This window comes from Solanum stenotomum, chromosome 11, assembly GCF_019186545.1.
Source record: "Solanum stenotomum isolate F172 chromosome 11, ASM1918654v1, whole genome shotgun sequence".
NCBI classification, from domain to species: domain Eukaryota; kingdom Viridiplantae; phylum Streptophyta; class Magnoliopsida; order Solanales; family Solanaceae; genus Solanum; species Solanum stenotomum.
Window position 1 is genome coordinate 43,169,918 of NC_064292.1, and position 19,596 is coordinate 43,189,513.

Here is a 19,596-nt window from a genome sequence, read left to right on the forward strand (position 1 = left end):
AGCACAGGATGTAAACTTTGGAAAAATTTCTGAACTTCATGTTTGTTGTTCATTGTGTACAACCAAATGTATTTGATGTGCTGATCAACAAATAAACAATAATATCTTTTTTTGTCAATAGAGAGAATCGGGAAGGGTCCCCATAGATCATTGTAGATAATTTCTAATGGACAATTACTGGACAAAGTGGTGGAATAAAAGGAAAATCTGTGTACTTTATTGCAACAACAAGAATTACAAGTAGTGATCTTGTCGTTGGAAGAATATGAAAGACGAGAATTATTTAAAACGAAAAATAAAATGCGAGAATGGGGTGGCCCAATCTGCGTGCCACAAATGTAAGGAAGGTCCAGCAGTAGCGACGTTGATGTTTGGTCGAGACAGGACGACCATTCATATAGTCCAGCTTTACTCGGGCCGCACAGAAGATGAGTTCCCGTAGTCAGATCCTTCACAAGAAAGGTAAAAGGAAAAAAACTCAATTGAGGTTAGATTGTTTTTGCAAAACTGATTAACCGAAATAAGCTTGCGTTTGATGGCAGGAGCACATAAAATATTAGAGAGTTTGAAGGTAGTATGTGATGCATTAAATGAGTATTACCAGTTTGCGTGATTGGAATCACATTACCATTACCCAAGGTCACTTCCTCGGCCCCTTTGAAGTCATGTACATTGTGGAGGTAGTTGGTGTCGGTTGCAATATGGTAAGATGCACCCGAATCGACAATCCAGGGGCCATTTGGCGTCGTGTGCGCAATAAAATTTGCCTTTGCTTCAAAGTGATTATGGGATCGGGAGCGACAAACATTTGTTGTATGGCCAAATTTGTCACAGAGTTGACAACGAATCCGTGAGGATTGGTGTGAAAAGTTACGTCCTTGAGAGTAATTGTTTGGATGCTAGAAAGTGGCGCTCTGATTATGTTGTTTGTTTGGGCCCCCATTGTTATTGGTGGGTTGGCGGCGATGGTTGTTGCGTTGGGCCGATGAAGTATTTGTGACACGCTGAGCAACAGATGTTGTGACCTGGGTAGTGGTCCTCTTGAGGTCTTTATGTTTGAGGAGCAATTCATGATCAAGAAGTTTATCGAAAAGTTCAGCGTAGCTAATGGGTGAGTCACATACCCGGATGGCAGCGGAGATCTCACGAAATTCAGGACTAAGTCTACTTAATATTTCACTACAAGTTCTTCATTATTGAGAGGTGAACCTGCTGTGGCAAGTTCATCAGAGAGAGAAAATCTCTCGCATATATTCAGCAATTGATTTGGTGTCTTTGCTTACCCGATTGAGATGGTGACGGGGGTTGAAGATGCGGGTTTGCAATTTGTTCGTAAATGAGGTGTGAAGTTGATCCCACACAGCTTTAGAATTGGCCGGAGAAGCTAAAGTGAAAGCGATAGTGGCATCAACAGAGGCCATGAGAGCATTTTGGATGAGTTTGTCTTAACGAAACCAATCCTTGTACTCGGGGTTGGCTATCACAAGGCCGTCAGTGATAACTTTTTCGGGAGGGGACAATTTGATCCCGTCAAGATGACCATAGAGGTCATGGCCATGAAGTAGCATAGCAATTTGAGCCTTCCAAATGGTGAAGCTATGATTGTCACACAACTTAATGGGTAACTGAGATGATGGGTTAAACTGAACCAAGTGTTTGAGGACAAGGGCAGTATCGGCATTGATAACTGGGGTGGAAGGGGCCATTAGTGCAGAAAATTATATTTTTGATCGGCGTACTTGTTAGAGTGTTTCGGTGTTAATACCATATAAGTTCAGAGAAGTAGATTGAAAGTAGTATATTCATTAATGAAACTCCAATGGAGTTTATATACACATCAAACAAAACAGATTGTGCAAAGCTAACTCCTAGAAAATAGAAGCATATTAAATTACGTGAGCAATCCTACTTGACTCCTAAATAAACTGTAAATAAGCTGAAATCCTAATTTAAAGGTAGTGTGGTAACGTGCACAACATATGTGCTCTGTTAATGACACCAACTGATAACTTTCATTTTATTTTCAAAATTTTGATCGATAAGTGGGTGAATATTGAAACAAGTCCTTATTTTATTGTCGCATGTCCAATCCCTGCACCCTTCACATCTTTGTCAATACAACTATAAAATTAGATGGAAAAAGATTTTAAAATGTTCTTAACGTATTTCAAATGGTTCAAAAATGCCCTTATTCCACCTTTCAATTTAAAAATGCCCTCAATTTTTTTTTAATGTTAAAAATTGTCCTTTATTAACAACCCAATGACATGGCAGATGATGAGTCATTTAATTAGACAAATTACTTCATCTTATTGGTCCATCTAAATTTTAAATCCAACCCAACCCAACCCAACGACCCGACCCATCTATTCTACAAAACTCAAACCAACCCAAATACCCCTTTTCATAATAACTAACATATCTTCCAACTTTCTTTTATCCTCATCAATATAAGTTGATTTGTATCAATATTCAACTTTTGCAGTCCTACGAGGTCTTTTCTTATTAATAGATCATAGTTCATCGTTTGATTTTCACAAAATTTTCATCCCAAAAATGTATTCTCCAAGTTCATTACCAGTATTTCAAAGACAAGTCCAATTATCTGCATGAGTGATAGGTTATTACCTTTAACTGTGTTTGAATGATACTATAACATAGCCGGTCCCAAATTTGAATTAAGAAGGAGAATTTACGGTCTATTAAAAATCTAATCATTCACTGCTTTGTGTTTATTTTTTGTTTTGAGCTTCTATGAGAAATATGAATTCTAAACGGCTTAAGTTTCAAGGTAACTTCTTTAATATATACCAAACAAATTGAATTCAAAACTTGCTTACAACAGAATTAGAAAATCTGCAGAATCTTCATCTGATATTTATCGAAATCCATGTCGTAAGTTTGTAGTTTAGTCATTGATTGTCCAACTGTCTGCAAAAGCATCAACTAGACAAATCTTGATCTAGAGAATTGTCCAAACATTGTAGTTCTTCCTTTTTTTTCTTCTTCTCAAATTAACTAGAGAAATGGAGAAAGAAGATGAATTGAAGGAGGTAGAAAGAAAGAAGAGAGTTAGAACTAATGAGAACAAAAAATTCAAAAATGATGAGCAGATCACAGATCGGGTTAGATCTTTTGAAATGAATATCTAGACTAGGTGGGTCATATATTATGGAATGGATAAAGAAAATCCATGGTCATGTCACTAGACTGTTAATAAAGGGCAATTTTAAACATTAACAAAAACATTGAGGGCATTGTTAAATCGAAAGGTGGAAGGAGAACATTTTTGAACCATTTAGGATACGCTAAGGACAGAGGCGTATCCAGAGGGGGTGCCATGGGTTCACCTGAACCCATGCTCCCCTCTCTAGATCATATATAGTAGTGTTATATTTTTTAAAAAATATTTAACTATAGATGTGTGAACCCATGTTCAAAATATCATATAATAATGCGATGATGATTGAGTGCACTTCTCTAAGTGAGAGATATAAATTTAAATCTTATATCTATCTTGTCCCTTTGAGTAACACTTTTCCAAGTGGTTATCAGTTACACTTTTGTCGTTTCAACTAATTTTTCTTTTGTTTTTTTCCTTTATTCTTTCAAAATTTTCAAGTGTGTTACATTGAGAATTCCTAAAAAATTTAGCATTGTAAATTTTTTATATAATTAAATCAAATGTGTATATTAAAATTTAAAACTAGTAGTGTTATATATTTTGGACCTATAATTTTTAAACTTTAATGGTTCATATTACAAACTAAAAGTCAAATTGATCAAATTTATATTTAAGATACATTTTTTTCGTAATCGTGCACCCATCTAGCCGAAATCCTAGATACGCCTCTGGCTAAGGACATTTTTAACGCTTTTCCCAAATTAGATTTGTCCCGCTCCAAATAAAGAGTTATGAAGAAGTCGTTTAGACATACAATTTCAAATAATTTTAATTTTAGATCTGTATTAGTTTATTCATTTTTAAATAAAACTTGAACTTCAACTTAAAATTCTAATATTAAATCCCAAAATTCACTTCAAAGGTAGAATTTCAACTTCAAATTTATAATTTTAATTAAATTTATAAAACTTAAAACTTGGACATAATTTTTAAATTTTGCAAAAAAATATTTAAAATGAAGCCATATTTTATTTACAAAAATAATTAGTCAAGCCTACTTTACTTCCTACTTCATCAACTCATATTATTCCACAAAATTCCATCCTCAGTCGAATCATGGAGTCGTCTTCCTATGAGCTGAATGCCTCCGTATCATCGTTGGAATTTCTCAGTTTATTCCTCTTTCGTCCCCTTCTTGCTATCGTCTTCGTCTTCTCCTTACTTATATTAGGTCTGTATTTTCATGGTAAGAATCTGCAATTTGGGTTATCTATAAGAATAAGAACTTGATCTGAGATTTGTGCAGGTTGGTTTTTAGCTTGGAAATTAGTGCTGGTTCATGTTCCTTTGGTACAAGAAATCTTTGGTTTGCGGAAGAAAACCGTCAAGCCGAAACCTGAAAATCGGGGTCGGTTCACTCAAATTTACAACAACATGGACTCACAATCTTCTGCTTCCCAGTGGTAAAACCTTTTCTAGTCTGAGATTCTGCACCTTTACAACTAACTTTAGCTAACTGAGTGAGGTGAAAGTTCATGTAGTCAATCAACTGATCTATTAAAATCTCACTTGTTGTTATTAAGTTGTTTTACCACAAAATGCTTTAATTGTTAATATTCTCTTTTGTGTGCTTTGCTTAAAAGGATATGATGTAAACTTGAAAAAGAAAACTGAATTAAACTTGAACGAAGAAACCTGAAAACTGAGGAAAGTAAGGACTGGATAAATCTGATATTGGAGAATGTACCATCTAATTTAGGACTTCATAATAGGGTTTGATAAAAAAACACAGAAGGTAGGATGTAATAGTAACTGTTTTGGTAAGGAGAGCTTATAAGCAGCATTTCCCATCTTCTGAACAATTTGATAGGGGTCATGGTATTTGGAAGAAATTTTAGAGAAATGCTTGCTAGACAAAATCAGTTTTCTGTATGGTTGGATATTAAGATAGACCGGATCTCCCACCTTGAAAACTGCTTATCATCATATCTAGTTGGCATGGTCTACCATTTTGTGCTGAGATCTGGATAGATGAAGCATTGAAACTTAAGCAACTGCAATTTGAATTCCATGGCAATTGAAAGTTAAAACTTTTGTCTACTTCACTCACCCCAGTCACCTTGAACATAAGGTAAATGCGGGGGAGGGGGTTGTCCATACAAATCTTCTTAAGGAGTGGTTTGGATGGAAGTATGGAAGGTGGTAGCATACCATCATTCTGCAAACTCAAATAGAGTGTCCAATTTGAAGGTGAATCAGTGCACTAATATTTTAAGTAGGTCTCCGCACACCTGATCGAGGGTTATATGCAATGGATGTTTTTCAGGGTTACTCGTTGTATGGTAAATATTTCTTGCCATAGTTTACAAGTGAGAATTAGATTCCTATCACTTACAATGTGCTCATGCATCGCATGAAGTTTGAAGATATGCTTAATGAATAGCCTGACAATATCCACAACAAGCAGAATCAGGGTGTGACAGTGCTAGGAAGTATGCATATTTAGTTTATCTATCGACCACTACCCATTTAACTTTCCTTCTGACTTAGGCAACACTTCAATGAAATTGTTACTAATGCTATTCCAAGCTAGTAATGGAATAACCCCTGATAGGCAGAGTGATCATATTTACTTTTCTGAAACACATCACACTTCTCCACATAGTTAACCGCATCATCTTTGAGACCTTTCCAGTAAAAAAAGCAACCACTTGCCTGTAGGTGTGATGAATCCCAAATTGACCACCAACTACAGAGTCATGCACAACTTCAACATTTCCATCCTTAAAGATAAGGTAGACTCTACTACCAAATTTCCATTTTCCCTGCTTGCTGACAAGGGCATAACCTTTGATATCCTCCTTGAGGAAATCCAACTTATGAATTACTTGACCAGTTTTATATTTCAATTTCAGCTATCCATTATGGCCTGCATTAGATTTGTCCTCATTGTGGACAATGTAAAGAAGGCATTTGCTTTGTTCTCCTTCCCCTTCTTATACTCAAATCTCAAAATCATATTGCATCAACTTACTACTTTCTCAAAAAAAAAAATATTGCATCAACTTACTACCTTCTCAAAAAAAAAAAAATTGCATCTACTTACTCACCCATTTAAGTTGTGCTTCATTTGTGCAATTTCAGTTCTAATATGAATTTTAGACCCTTCTGATCAGCGTTGACAGTGAAGTTTCTGGCTACCAATTACTGACCCCGCTTTGTCGTAGCCATTATTCGTGCTAGCAGTTCTTTGTCATACACATACATAACTTCGTGTTGATTAGATATGTGCTAGCTTAAATAAGCAATTGCTTGCCCTTTTTGCATCGGTACTGTCCCAATATCTACATCATATGCATCTATCTTCATAGTGAAAACCAAGGAGAAATCAGTTAATGTCAATACTGAAGCTGAAGTTAAAGCCTTCTTTGAAGATGTTGCTGCTGATCTGTTAGTCCAATTGAACCCACTTTCTTCAGCAAATCAATTAGGGGTTTGTTAATCCGTCTATATCCTTCTATGGACCTTCTGTCGTACCTGACCAATCCTAAGAATCCCCTCAACTATTTGGTGTTGGCAGGCATAGGCCGTTACTGAACTATCTGGACTTTTTTTTAGGGTTAGTAGAAACCTCTTTGAGCTAAGAAGATGCAATTACCTAACTCAATGCTTGCCGTAGCAAAATGACTCTTAGATCTTTTGGCATGAAAGTAACCCTCAAATGCTTAACATGCTCCTCCAAGTTCTAACTGAAGATCAATATGTCATCAAAAAAGATTAAGATGAATTTCCTCAATTACTCCTTGAAGACACGATTCATTAAGATCTGGAAGATAGAAGGAGCATTAGTTAGGTCAAAAGGCATGATTAGATATTCATAATGTGTCCTAAAGTAAGTTTTGTGGACATCAGGTGGCGTCATTATAATATGATGATACCCAAATCTGAGGTCTATCTTTGAATACACATATTAACATCCCAATTCATCCAACAACTCTTGTATGATGAGTATGTGATATTTGTCTTTGATAGTAATATGATTTAGAGTGCTGTAATTTTCACACAGTCTTTAGCTGGCATCTTTCTTGCCTACCAACACCAATAGAAAAGCAAATGTGCAAATGTGTTACAAACTGTGTTGTATTAGGCCTTGTATTGACGGGATTGGACCTTTCCTTCAATGTGATATGATCAAATTGCCATATGAAGGGAGGCAATTCTTTTGGTTCCATGAATACCTCCTCATGTTCCTGCAATACCACTACTGGTTCTTTTCCTTGATCCTGCTCACTCTTCTCTTATTTACCCTTTCTCATCTCTTCATTTAAGATACCACACCCTTTAGTGAAAACAGTTTACCTTGATGCTCAAACAACATAGTCAACTTCTTAAAGTCAAGCAAGATGTCCCCTAAGTCACATAGTTGCTACACTCCCAAAACCACATCATACAATGCATTGCAGTAATCATTCTAGTCCCTAGCAAATTCCTGATACTGGCACTGGATTCCCATCTGCCAAGCTTGCATGAAGGAGCTGATAAGGGTCCACCTTCCAGCCCATCCTAGATACTAAAGCTCTATCAAGGAAGTTGTGACTTTTGAGTGGAGCCAATATCAAGTATAACCACTTGTCCTATTAAGAGCATCAATAGAGATTTCATGCGCCTTTGCCATCCATTCCACATTAACCTGTTCTTCTTCCTCCACTACTTCTTATGCTACCTCCACTTCCAATTCCAATAAGAATAAATGTGCCTTGGCCTTACACACATGTTCAGGTTGATGTTTCTTATCATATTTATAACATAACTAGGGCTCAAACTTTTCTCTTCTTTTTTTTTTTGAGATAAGGGTAACTGTCACAAAAGTCTCATCATCAACTAATGATGAGCATAGGCCACTTACTATCTCATCAAAGCATATAAAAACTACCCCTAGAGAGATTACAAATTGCCTATGAAATCAACAAAAAGTTATGTATCCCCCATGGCCCCATCACATCTTGTTTACACCTAAAATACAAAAGGCTAACGCTATTCATTATAATCTTCTGAATGTTGTTACTCTTATCCCCAGAACATTTAGCATTCCTTTCTTTCCATAATACTCTTGATTTCTGTCTCTACTTTGATTCTTCATTTTTTGCCGGCTCTTCCAACTCCACTACTATGGTGGCTCTTACCTTCATTTCATCTTCAGTCAAATCTCTTGCTCCCTGTAACTCATCAATTTCAGCCAATTCTTCAAGTAAACTATTCTTCTTATTTACCAGCTTCCCAAAATTTGCGTTGCGCCATTCCTTGAGTTTTTCCTTGAGCATTCTTAGTTTAACGTTTAGTCTGTAGTTTGGGCATCCTTCCACCAAGAATTCATTCCACCATGTTTGAATTAGATCAGTGAAGCCTTCCACCTTGAGCCACCAGTTCTCAAACTTGAAATTTGACCTTTTCTTCTCCTAGTTTCCACATTCTAACATTATAGGGCAGTGGTGAGAGAGCACTCTAGGTAGCAACTTTTGCTTGATATTTTTGAATTTTTCTTCCCATTCCATAGAGAATATGAATCTATCTAGCGTAGCTGCACTTGGATGATTAAGGCCTCTAAACCAAGAAAAGATTCCACCAATGTAAATGGGGGTCATGTAATTCCATCTCTTGTATCCACGTTGAGAAGTCAGACATAACAAAAGAGATTTTGTCCTCTTCTTTCTTCCATAGTTCTGTTGGTATTAAAGTCAGGTGACCCAAGGACCATCACAGATGGTTCTGAGTTGATACACTCCATTGAGGTACCAGGTATAGAAGTAATGAGTTGATACAAACTCGTAAGTAATGGAGTATTGCCCAGATTCAACTAGAGGCCACTCCAGCTTCTATTGTCCCACATCATAAGAACCCCCACCCACCCCCCCCCCCCCCCCCCGCCCCCCCCCCCCCCCCCCCCCCCACGCACACTTCATCCATCGGCATGACCATAATTGCTTAGCCATTACTTCAACTTCCTTGTGGATCTTTGTTTCTTGAAAGCATTAGACATGCGCCTTCCCTTTTTGCATTAAACTCTTCACCATTTCTCTCTTGCTCTGGTTGTTCAACCCTCTTACATTCCAGTCAGCAGATTAACTTTCATTTAAAAGTTAAACTCAGATTCCTCCCTCTACTTCTGTTTCCTTCCACTTCTTCAGTCAAGCTGGATTTTAGGTTTTTCCAACTTGTTTTTCCCAATTCCTCTGCTCTTTGGGGTAGAAACTGTGCCTTACCAGGCCCCTTCTTATCTAGTTGTGATTTCCTCTCATCAATCTTCATCAACAAGGCTATGGTTTCTTTTTCAACCCTTCGAAAGCCACCCTGTATGTATTACTTATCTCTTGATTTTGTCATCCAAGGCAAGTTAAGTAGGCTTGGACAAATGATAGTTGGTGTGGTCAGTGGTTTAACCTGAGCATAGCAAGGTAGTAGATCTGTTATTATTGGAGTTAGGAAATGATGGAGAACTCTTCATATCTTTCGATTGCTTAAAGAATATTGATTCTGGAAAAGAATAAGGTCTATGAATTCATACAACATCACTAAATTTTGGCTTCAATCCTTTAAGAATATGTTGATAGCATGGTTAGGATCCATATGAATCCTAGTCATGGCTCTATCAAAGGATTCCTGAAACTTAATCACTCCCCCAGTTCGTTTCATGAAACAAGTTAACTTATGGTATCATCATATTAACCCCCAAACTGATCAACCAAAGCAAAAATATACTCCTCCCAAGTAGGAGGCGGAAGATGTGATCTATTCCTCATGAAGGTCTGATGCCACTGGAGAGCACTATCATCGAAGTGTAAGGATACCACTACCACCTTCAGATGAGGGCGAACTTCATCAAAAAAACTCATTCCACCTTATACCACCAAGCTTAGAAATCCTTCCTAGTAAATCTAGGGAATTCTAACTTTGACAACCTAGTGAAAGACTGAGAGTGCTCTTGGGGTGAAAAGGTGTTATAATGAGCTAGATTTGAATAATAGATGTTTTGAGAATTTGGGTAACAAACTGGGTTTTGAGGTGAAGGGTTCATACGTAGTTTTTGTATACACCAGCTGTTCCTTATAGAAAAAAGTATATATTGATTGCTTGTTCTAGTCCCCTTCACCACTCTTAAGTAATCGTGGAATGGAACTTCCTACAATCAACATTAGTTCTTTTTATGCCCATATCTTCTAAGATATATCATTAACCACCTCAAATAGCCTAGCCTTTGGAAAGTTTATTCCTTTGATGTAAGTATCCATTTAACCATCACAAATAGCCTATTCTATCTTAAAGTTTACTCGCTTTATCTAAGTATCCATTTTGTATGCTGCTCTGCTAACTTGAAATTCATGAATAACTTTTTACGTGTCAAGTTATTCTCTTTGGTGCTGTGAGAGAGTCAGTGAAACTGCCGACTATTGATGATCGGTCTCTTTACTATTTAGAATCACCCCATACTTTCTCATTTACAATCCTAAATGCCCTAGTGTAATGTAATGAGCATTCTTACTGCATAATTTTACATATTGAGTGCATTTCTGGTGACCAGCGATTTGCGATGAGTCCTTTGTGGTTGAAGACTGATTGTCTTTGGTCTCATAAATCACAAACATACCAGTGTTTACCTGTTATATGAATCCTTATAATCTGATCTTTCTGTGTCAAAAATATCATTCATGCTAGTTTAGGTACTACAGAGTTGATACATTGGTTAACATAAAATATTGTAGAAGCAAATTCATCAACACTCTTGAGTTTTTCACCTCTACTTTCAGTATCGAAATCTTAAGGATGCTGTCACATATTGTTGTATTATTACCTTTTGCCTAAACATAGCATATCTTTTAGTTAAGAAACACATCTATTAATGCAAAAGCTTTTTCTTCATAAGTCATTTCAGTAGTTGCTGTATAGTTTATTTTATTTCAAGCACAAACAATATAAGAATTGTGTAATATTGTGCAGATACCTCTTGAGCTTGCATATATCATTTTTGGGGCTTTTTGTGATTTAGTTTGACTTTAGACTGTATAGGTAAGCCGTAAGCGTGATGGTGTCCACTGTCCAGGATTAGAAGCTGAAGTTTTTGTGCTTTGGGGAGCATCAGGTGCCAATCTCTGTAATCAGCACATTTATCTTCAGCTGATCCTGTTTTACACTTAAAAACTCCTAATTTTTCCACATGTATAGTGCTGTTTCATCAGTGTGTATAACATATGGGTTAGTGATTGCAATGCCAAAAAATATTTGCAATGAATTAGATAATAATGCAGAAGATTATGTAACCATTTGGAGAGAAAAGTGTCCTCGATTATTTCTTAATTTATTTTTACTTTTTGTTAAGTTGACATGTTACAATTGTAATTATATTGTGGTTTCAGTGTAAGTGGTTGATGATTTTCAAAAGCTATGCAAATCGTATGGAAGCCTTAGATTTGAGCCTGTTTGGGAGTGGTAACTATCAGTAGATGAAACCAAATAAGGGAATTTTCACCTATATCAGTGTGAAGCACGTACACTAAACTAGTTCTAGTATAAGTGGTAAAGGGAGTTCAAAAGTATATTTTAGCCTTTAAGGTTATAGATTAAATTTTAAGTTTGACATTATAGCTCATTTTTAGTTCCTTACCAAAAAGAAAAAGATTATGGTGTTGTGGGAAAGAAGTTCAAAAGTTACGCACTATATTTTTCAAATTTTGACTTCACATGTTTATTAAGAAAACAATGATGGATATAGTGAGTTTACTATTTTATCTTTATTAATTGATAGGCTTAAATATATTTACGCACTATATTTTTCAAAAACATTAATTCAATATTAATAAATTGAGGATATAATAGGAAGAAATTTTTTTGTCCTCTCTTGATTTGTCAAAAATGACAAGTAAAAAGGGAAATTAAGTCAGGAAATATTTGACAAGTAAATAGGGACAGTAGATAGGGACGGAGGGAGTAATTTGTTTGACTTTTTTCTTTAAAAAAAAAAGTTTTCAAAGAGAATGTCTCTCTTTTTAGCAACTCTTAAATTTTAATTTTCATATGACATGATCAAGACCACAAGATTAAAGAGCATTTTGGCAACATCATACATCTCAAATGAAAAGCACTACACTGAAGCATATCAAAGAATCAAATCGAAAACAAAATTAATATCAATAAACTTTCAAATTCCAAGGAAAGAAAATTAAATTTAGGGTAAGAATTTACTATACTTCAATCAACAAATTACAAGCCCTAATATGCTTAAAGAAGTAATGGAACACTTTGAAGACCAAATTGATGAAAATATCAAAACTTTATCAAAAATCTCAACAACATACTATCATCAGGTCAGATCTAAAAACCCATCACTAAATGAGAAGATAAATTCAAAAATCGAAATGCTCCAAAAACAATAAGTAAAGTGAGCACTTTGAGGACTAAATTGTTGAGAAGATTTGAACTTTGTCGGAAATCTCAGTCAATTTGAACACTTTAATCTTTGCCTAGGTTTATTACCATGGCAGTTTTTGGGGTGTTTTGGATTATAATTAGTGTGGGTTTCAAGTTATTTGGGTGGGTTTTGAATTTCTTGGGTGGGTCTTTTAATTATAGGTAAAAAGCAAATAAAATTTGGATAGGTCTTAAGATTGAGACACGTGTTCCTCCGTTGGTCTAAAGGATATATACACCTCAAAAATTAGACGGTAAGGGCATTAGCATACTTTCTGTTATGAGAGAGTGAATTTTTTTCTTAAATTCTAATTGTAATTTTTACTACTAATGATTAGTGAATTAATGATATATGTGTGCTAACTAGTACATGCAATAATTTGTTCCTTCCATAGTTGAAAAGTGATGGAAGTTGGAAAGATGATCCCATCACCTATGCAACGTGGTTTATACGAGTGGATGGGTTAGGTTGATTTTGACATATTTTTAATTTAAGGAAAAACTATCTAAATATACAAATATTCATATTATATTTACTAATTCTTTATATGGTTTGAAATAATTACATATTGTCTCACTAATTATAATTTCATACTCAATTTCAAGTTAGATACACCTAGAGGCTAGATACATGTATTTTTGTTATCAAATTTATTGAAATAGGGAGAGAGGCGAGCGAGATAATCTATGTATCTCACTTACATGTGAATCATACTAGATACATGTCTAAGATACTAGATATATATCAGATTTATTTTGAAACAGAAATACATAAGGAGAAAGTAGAGCAAGATAAGGAAAAGAGGCTAGCGAGAGAGTCAAATTACATGAGAATCTATTTGGATTCAGTGTATCTCAAATAAATCATATCAAATTTTGATTTCATGTATTCGAGATACATTTATCTGGAGCGATTCGAAGTCCAAAATTTTAGTAAGATCCGTAATATTGAAAAATCGCATGAAGGGGTAATTGGCTTCTAAACTAGTGAAATTTATGTTTTTTACCTTTAATTTAACATTACACGATTGGTTTTTAAAAATTCTTTTTGTATTAAATTAAAATAAGCAAATTAAAACAAAGAAAATAGACAATAAGTTAAAATCCATTTCATGCAGCAGTACTAGATCTAGTCGTACTCTGCCAATAATATCGGCTAGTTTTTAGCTCCATATGGAAGGGCCTCCTCTCATTGGACTATTCGAGGTTGGTCAAATGTCTATTTTCTTTGAAAAGTTATGAGTTTTTATATTTTTTGTATTTTTCACTCAGTATTTAATTGAAATTTAGCTTAAGCATTATAATTTTTTTTCAATTCTCGTTTTGTTCTTAAAGGGGCTTTTATGTAGTTCTCTTCAATGGTGGAGTTATTCAAGAATCGATTGACATCTCTTCTCTATAAAAATCAGTACTATACAACTAAGTTTAAAAAAAAATTGAAAATATGCAAACTCAACACAAAATATTACAAACTCACGTGGCCATATGTTTTAGTTTACATCCTTATAGTCGATTTTTTTTTATTTCACAGTAATATTTATACACATATAAAGATGTATGAGAAGTGTGTTTGAGTAATATTTTAATATTAAAATAATATTGAAGTTATTTCATATTGAATGTAGTCATTTGTTATAGTAATTATTTAACTACCAAGTACCAACTCTACATTTCACTCAAATATATTGTATGTTGAAATCTCTTTACCGTTTTCGTGTGTTTACTTTTTTATATTTTAAATCTTTTTAATAAAAATTCCAATCCTCTAAACAGCGAAGGAGTTCCTCCTAAGGTGCAGGGGCGGCTCTACAACTTTGAAAAAAAAAAAGCAATTGCCTTAGGCCCCAAAATTTGAGGGCCTCATTTTTTAAAAAAATAATAGGTTATACGTATTTTTATTAAAAAATATCGAGTATTACTTGTAGAAAATAAAAACTTTTCATAAAAGAGCAAAGAAGTAATAGAAGTTCGACAAATTATGAATACTATGTTTCAAGAAAGATTAAATAATTGACTATAATAAACTTCATAAAAAATATATATTTGAATTTAAGGCCTCCATTCGGATTTAACATTAGGCCACCGATTTTTTAAAGGCGCCCCTACTAAGGTGGTCCTAGTGGTAAGCTGTACATATTTGATGTCTTCTTATTTTTCGTATGCATATATAAATGTCATCTAGTACTATAATTTCGAGTTGTGAACTCAGACAAAATTGATGTAATCCTAGACGTAACCTTAGGGGCGGAATTGGAAATTTGATGAAAAATGTGCAAAATTAAATATACACTCATAATAGTTACTCCAACAATACTTGTCTACTATTGATTTTACACACTTCTTAAGAAATTATAAATAAAAGGGTAATCTACAATATTACCCTTTATATATAATAAATACAATGTACTGACAAATGTAATAGAGAAATGACTATAATTAACAATAAGGCTAAATTAGGAACTAAGTGTAAAATTATTTATTGATTTCATAAAGTGAACAAGTGTTGTTGGACATTCCAAAATAATATAGTGGACAACTATTGTTGGACGGAGGAGTTTGGTATGAAGGAGAAAATATTTTCTTTGAAAATAAGTTGATTTCTAACTTATTTTCTTATGTTTGGTTGGTGAATGAAAAATATTTTTCAGATAATATCTTTTATTTTTTGCTAGAGGGTAGAAAATACGGAAAATAGTTTCTAGTTCGGAAACCAATCTTGATAACCGATTCCGGACCGACCCTGACATAACGACACCTGAATTGGAACGCGACCCCGACGAGTAATCTGGGGTCCGACCTTGACACTCGACCTGAAACCCGACATTTGAACTGAAACTCGACCCCCAGATCTGAATCAGAACACAACCCTGACGATCCATCCCCCGAGATCCAACCTAAAACATGACCCCGACTCTCGATTCGGGACTCGACATTTGAATATGGACATGACCCCAACGACCAATTCAAGATCCAACCCCGACCTGACCTTGACTCTCGATTCGTGATCCAAGATCCAAATTGAGACAAGACTTCTGAACCAGAACCCGACACCCAAAATCCGACCCCAATCCGAACGAGGGAGTTGAGTCTCGAATCAAGGTTGGGAGTCAGGTCCTAAATCGAGAATTATGAGTCATTTCTCATATTAGTATCAAAACTCGGCATCAGAGACTTGAGTTAGGGTGGAAAGTTGAGTAGTGAGGTTGAAAAGGAGTTTAAGAAAATGTTTCTCATTTTTTGGAGGTAAATTATTTTTCTTAAATTGAGAAAAATAAATTGATTTGAAAAACATTTCAGCCAATCAAATATGAGAAAATTAGAAAACATTTTCCAAATTATTATTTTTTCTTCATACCAGACACACATAACTATGGAGTTCCAAGAGAATGGGTCATATAACAGAATGAATCAATTATATAAATTCTTGACAAATCACATCTCTTCATTTAATTTAGTCGCAGGTCAATACTAAACAAAATAAAAGTAGTAGAAGTTTCATATATAATATAATATGCCGACAATCATATTATATATATTATATTATATTATATTATATAGAAGCTAAGGGACAAAAAGTAGATATACATTTAATTTGTTTTTATTTTTTGCTATGGCTGCTTAGAAGAAAGGAACCAAAGAGTGAAGTTTTGTAGAGTATTATGATCAGGTCTATAGTGATTTTGTGTAAAATAGAGCAAATCAGACCATGTGAAGTCCGGATAAATTCTTGAGTTGGAGACAAGAAGATGCTGTGGGGGTACCACCACTTTGTCCTCCTTTGGACACAAGAAAAAAGCCAAAGATATCCTTTCAACTTGTGTCTTAACTATTGCTCTGTGCAAGCAACTTTTGTATATTCCATTTGATAGTGCCTGCAATTTAATTAAAACAACACAATATGATTCATTTTTTTAACTATATTACATGTATTATCTACTACATATCTGAGTATTTTATATGCATATGATATACTACATGAAATTAATTAGTTGCGGAATTTGTTAGTAATCTCTGCGGTAATTTAATTATGTTATAATATATCACTAATTCATAGCTCAATAAGATTAGCATGAAATTTTTGTTGTTTAGCTACAGATTTTATCCGTCGCTGATCTTTTTATTTTCTAGTAGGGTTTAAGTCCTACTACTCACTCTATATATATATATATATATGCTTGTTAAATTAACATATACCTATTCGATTTACTCTTTATTTTGTTTTATTTTATTTTGATAAACGTACATATATATACTTTTAACTTCGTAGAAACTTGGCCAAACATGCTATAAAACCTTAAACGTACCTAAGAGATGAAAGGTGAAGTTGCAAGCATTAGATTACAGTACTTTAGCTTGTTCCTATCATGTTGTGTTCCACAACCTCTTCTCTTCATTCTAGCTAGCCCTATTTTGGAGGTACAGTTTACTTTTACAGTGACTAGTTAAATTTAGAATTATCTTTATAAAGTTGTCACGTACATACGTGTTGTCTTTATCAAACAAACCCTAATCTTGTTTTTATTTGATATGATATTAAATCAGAAATTGTAGCCATGACACGTTTTTTACATTATTTGGAGCAATTATCTGACCCTAGTTCTTACAAAATCTCTAATAATCTAGATATTCTTGATAATTTAAATAGTATAATAGAAAGCAGACTCTCTACCTCCCATAGGTAATAGTAAGGTATGCGCACACTCTACTCTCCCAATACCTTAGCTACTTAGTCAGATTTCACTGGATTGTTGTTGTTGTATTGATGTTTAATTTCATAATTGACATTTGATTTGTCATAGCATATATTTTTTTAGTTTTTTTTTTAAAAAAAGAAGTTTTTGAACTAGATCATGAAAAATTTAACCTAGGACTCACCGTAAAAGTGTCACCAATATTGATGACAAGTGCATCATGCCTAGGTTGGACTGATTTCCATTTGTTATCAACAAAGACTTCCAATCCTCCAACTTGATCTTGATGAAGAATTGTCAATGAATTTGGATCACAATGAGGTGGGGTTCCAAGGACTAAATTAGGATCTTGACAAGTTGGATAGAAATTACATCTCATAATAGAACTTGTATCTTTGAAAAAGTCTTTGTAGTAACATTTTTCTACACCAAGGCTTATACCAAGTATCTCCATGATTACAAGTCCTACTCTCTTCATTTCCTTGCAGTATCTCTCAAACACCAATCTGCGGGGTGGGGGGCAAATGGTCATGTGGTTGATAATCACAAGTGACAAATCCATAAAAGTAGGATCAACGACTTCAAAAAATAAGACAAATTACTTGCTATTTAAAACATATTGACATACAAGAAATTCTTTACATTATAATCGGTTTACATATATTAAGTCGATTAGGTTTTCCTTCCTTTAACTTATGATATCAATTCAGTGCGTTTTTTCCCAAAATACTTACACTATTAAGAGTCTCTTTACATCTTTTGTGTATCATTCCAATCTTATCAACTATCAATATGAAATTTTGTTCACGTACCTGAAACGTAAATTAGTTTCTACTAGATAATATCAAGTACTTTAGATGACATAGGAGAAACTAGTCTGAGAAAATATGTACCTATCAAGTTTATAAAATATATATATGTTAAATATATTGGAGTTCCTTGAGGCAATTTATTTGTTCATCTTCCATGATATATTTTAGATCAGCTACAGTAATAGTTTGATTCGGTATTTTATTTTCATGTAAAATGAATAAATGATGTATAATTTTTTTTAATGAAATGATAGTTAAATACTAAAATTTGTATATGGATAGTGTGTAGAATCTTTACATTATCAAATTAAATAAATCAAAATTAACATGTCGTAATTTAGAATCATCGCAAACATAATGTGGTAACTTTAAAAATAGCAATGATGATATAGAAATTGTTCACACTATACCGATAATATATACTCCCTCTGTCCCATTTTATGTGGCACCATTTCCTTTTTGGTCAGTCCCAAAAAGAATGTCACATTTCCTTATATGGTAAGTTTATAAAGGTACAATTCCTCTTTTATCCTTGTTGGTCCCACTTAATTTTAAAATAATACTCCAATACATTTATGAGGAGAGAGAAAAAAGAGTCTACTTTTTAAAGGGCAATTTGATAAACAATTCAAAGTCTTCATTTATTTCTTAAACTTTGTGCCCGGTCAAATGTTGCCACATAAAATGGGACGGAGGGAGTAATCCAAGCACATACATAATAAGTAGTAAATATAAAATCTTAAGCAAATATAAAAACTTTGGATATCCCATACATTACTAGAAAACATGGAATTAAATATGTTAAGTATCTCGAAGTTAATGAATATTCTTCTAATTCGACGCTAATTCATAGCTAAATGAGATTAGTATAGAATTTTTTATGTTTAGCTACGAAATTTTGTCTATCATTAATTCGTAGCTAAATGAGATTAACATATAAATTTTACTGTTTAGCTACGAAATTTTATCTGATTCCTTATTTTCTAGTAGTGCAAATGAGATACATATCCTCACATTAATTTCAACATAAAATATAATGTGCAAAGTAAACTTACCCCATCTGTTCAAATTCTTTTCCAAGTGAAGATTCAAAGAAATCAACAACAATACCACTCTTATTAGAGCCACCATTTTCATGAAAATTGAAGGATAATGTTTCTTTCCATGGCAATCTTGAAGTAAATCTCTCTGCATGGGCACCTGAATAACCCCACAAACTACCATGTTGTTTTTGAACCTTTAATTTTACTTCTAATGGAAGCTTAAAGAAATGATTGACATGAGCATGAGCCATGTTAATTAATTTAGAATCAACTCCATGGTTTATAACTTGAAAGAATCCATGGTTCAAGCAAGCTGTTTTGACAAGCATGGACACAGAATTGATGTCTCCAATTAGGTCTATTAATGGCTCATTTAGCTCTTCTTGTGCTTGTATTAGGTCTTCTTTGGGATAAATGAATTCTTTAGGTATGTTGGTTTGTTGATGAAAAGTGTCCATTGAGAAATA

At 34.0% G+C, this 19,596-nt stretch overlaps 2 protein-coding genes across 3 annotated transcripts; one reads left to right on the forward strand and one right to left on the reverse strand.

The window, feature by feature from the left end:
* Positions 1 to 4,205: 4,205 nt before the first annotated feature.
* LOC125845614 (uncharacterized) lies at positions 4,206 to 11,552 on the forward strand. Of its 2 annotated transcripts, none has more exons than XM_049525168.1 (3): positions 4,206 to 4,355; positions 4,431 to 4,587; positions 11,177 to 11,552. In XM_049525168.1, coding segments are annotated over exons 1-3 (273 nt in total). In that variant the 5' UTR covers positions 4,206 to 4,240; the 3' UTR covers positions 11,178 to 11,552. The 2 variants fall into 2 exon arrangements, with proteins under 2 accessions (XP_049381125.1, XP_049381124.1); XM_049525167.1 differs by having other exon boundaries at positions 11,186 to 11,552.
* Positions 11,553 to 16,137: 4,585 nt separating this feature from the next.
* Positions 16,138 to 19,596, reverse strand: LOC125844679 (gibberellin 20 oxidase 2-like). Its single transcript, XM_049523997.1, has 3 exons — positions 19,142 to 19,596; positions 17,459 to 17,780; positions 16,138 to 16,455 (listed from the first exon to the last, which is right to left on the reverse strand). Exons 1-3 carry the CDS (start codon positions 19,585 to 19,587, stop codon positions 16,192 to 16,194), a joined length of 1,032 nt encoding a protein of 343 aa, XP_049379954.1. The 5' UTR covers positions 19,588 to 19,596; the 3' UTR covers positions 16,138 to 16,191.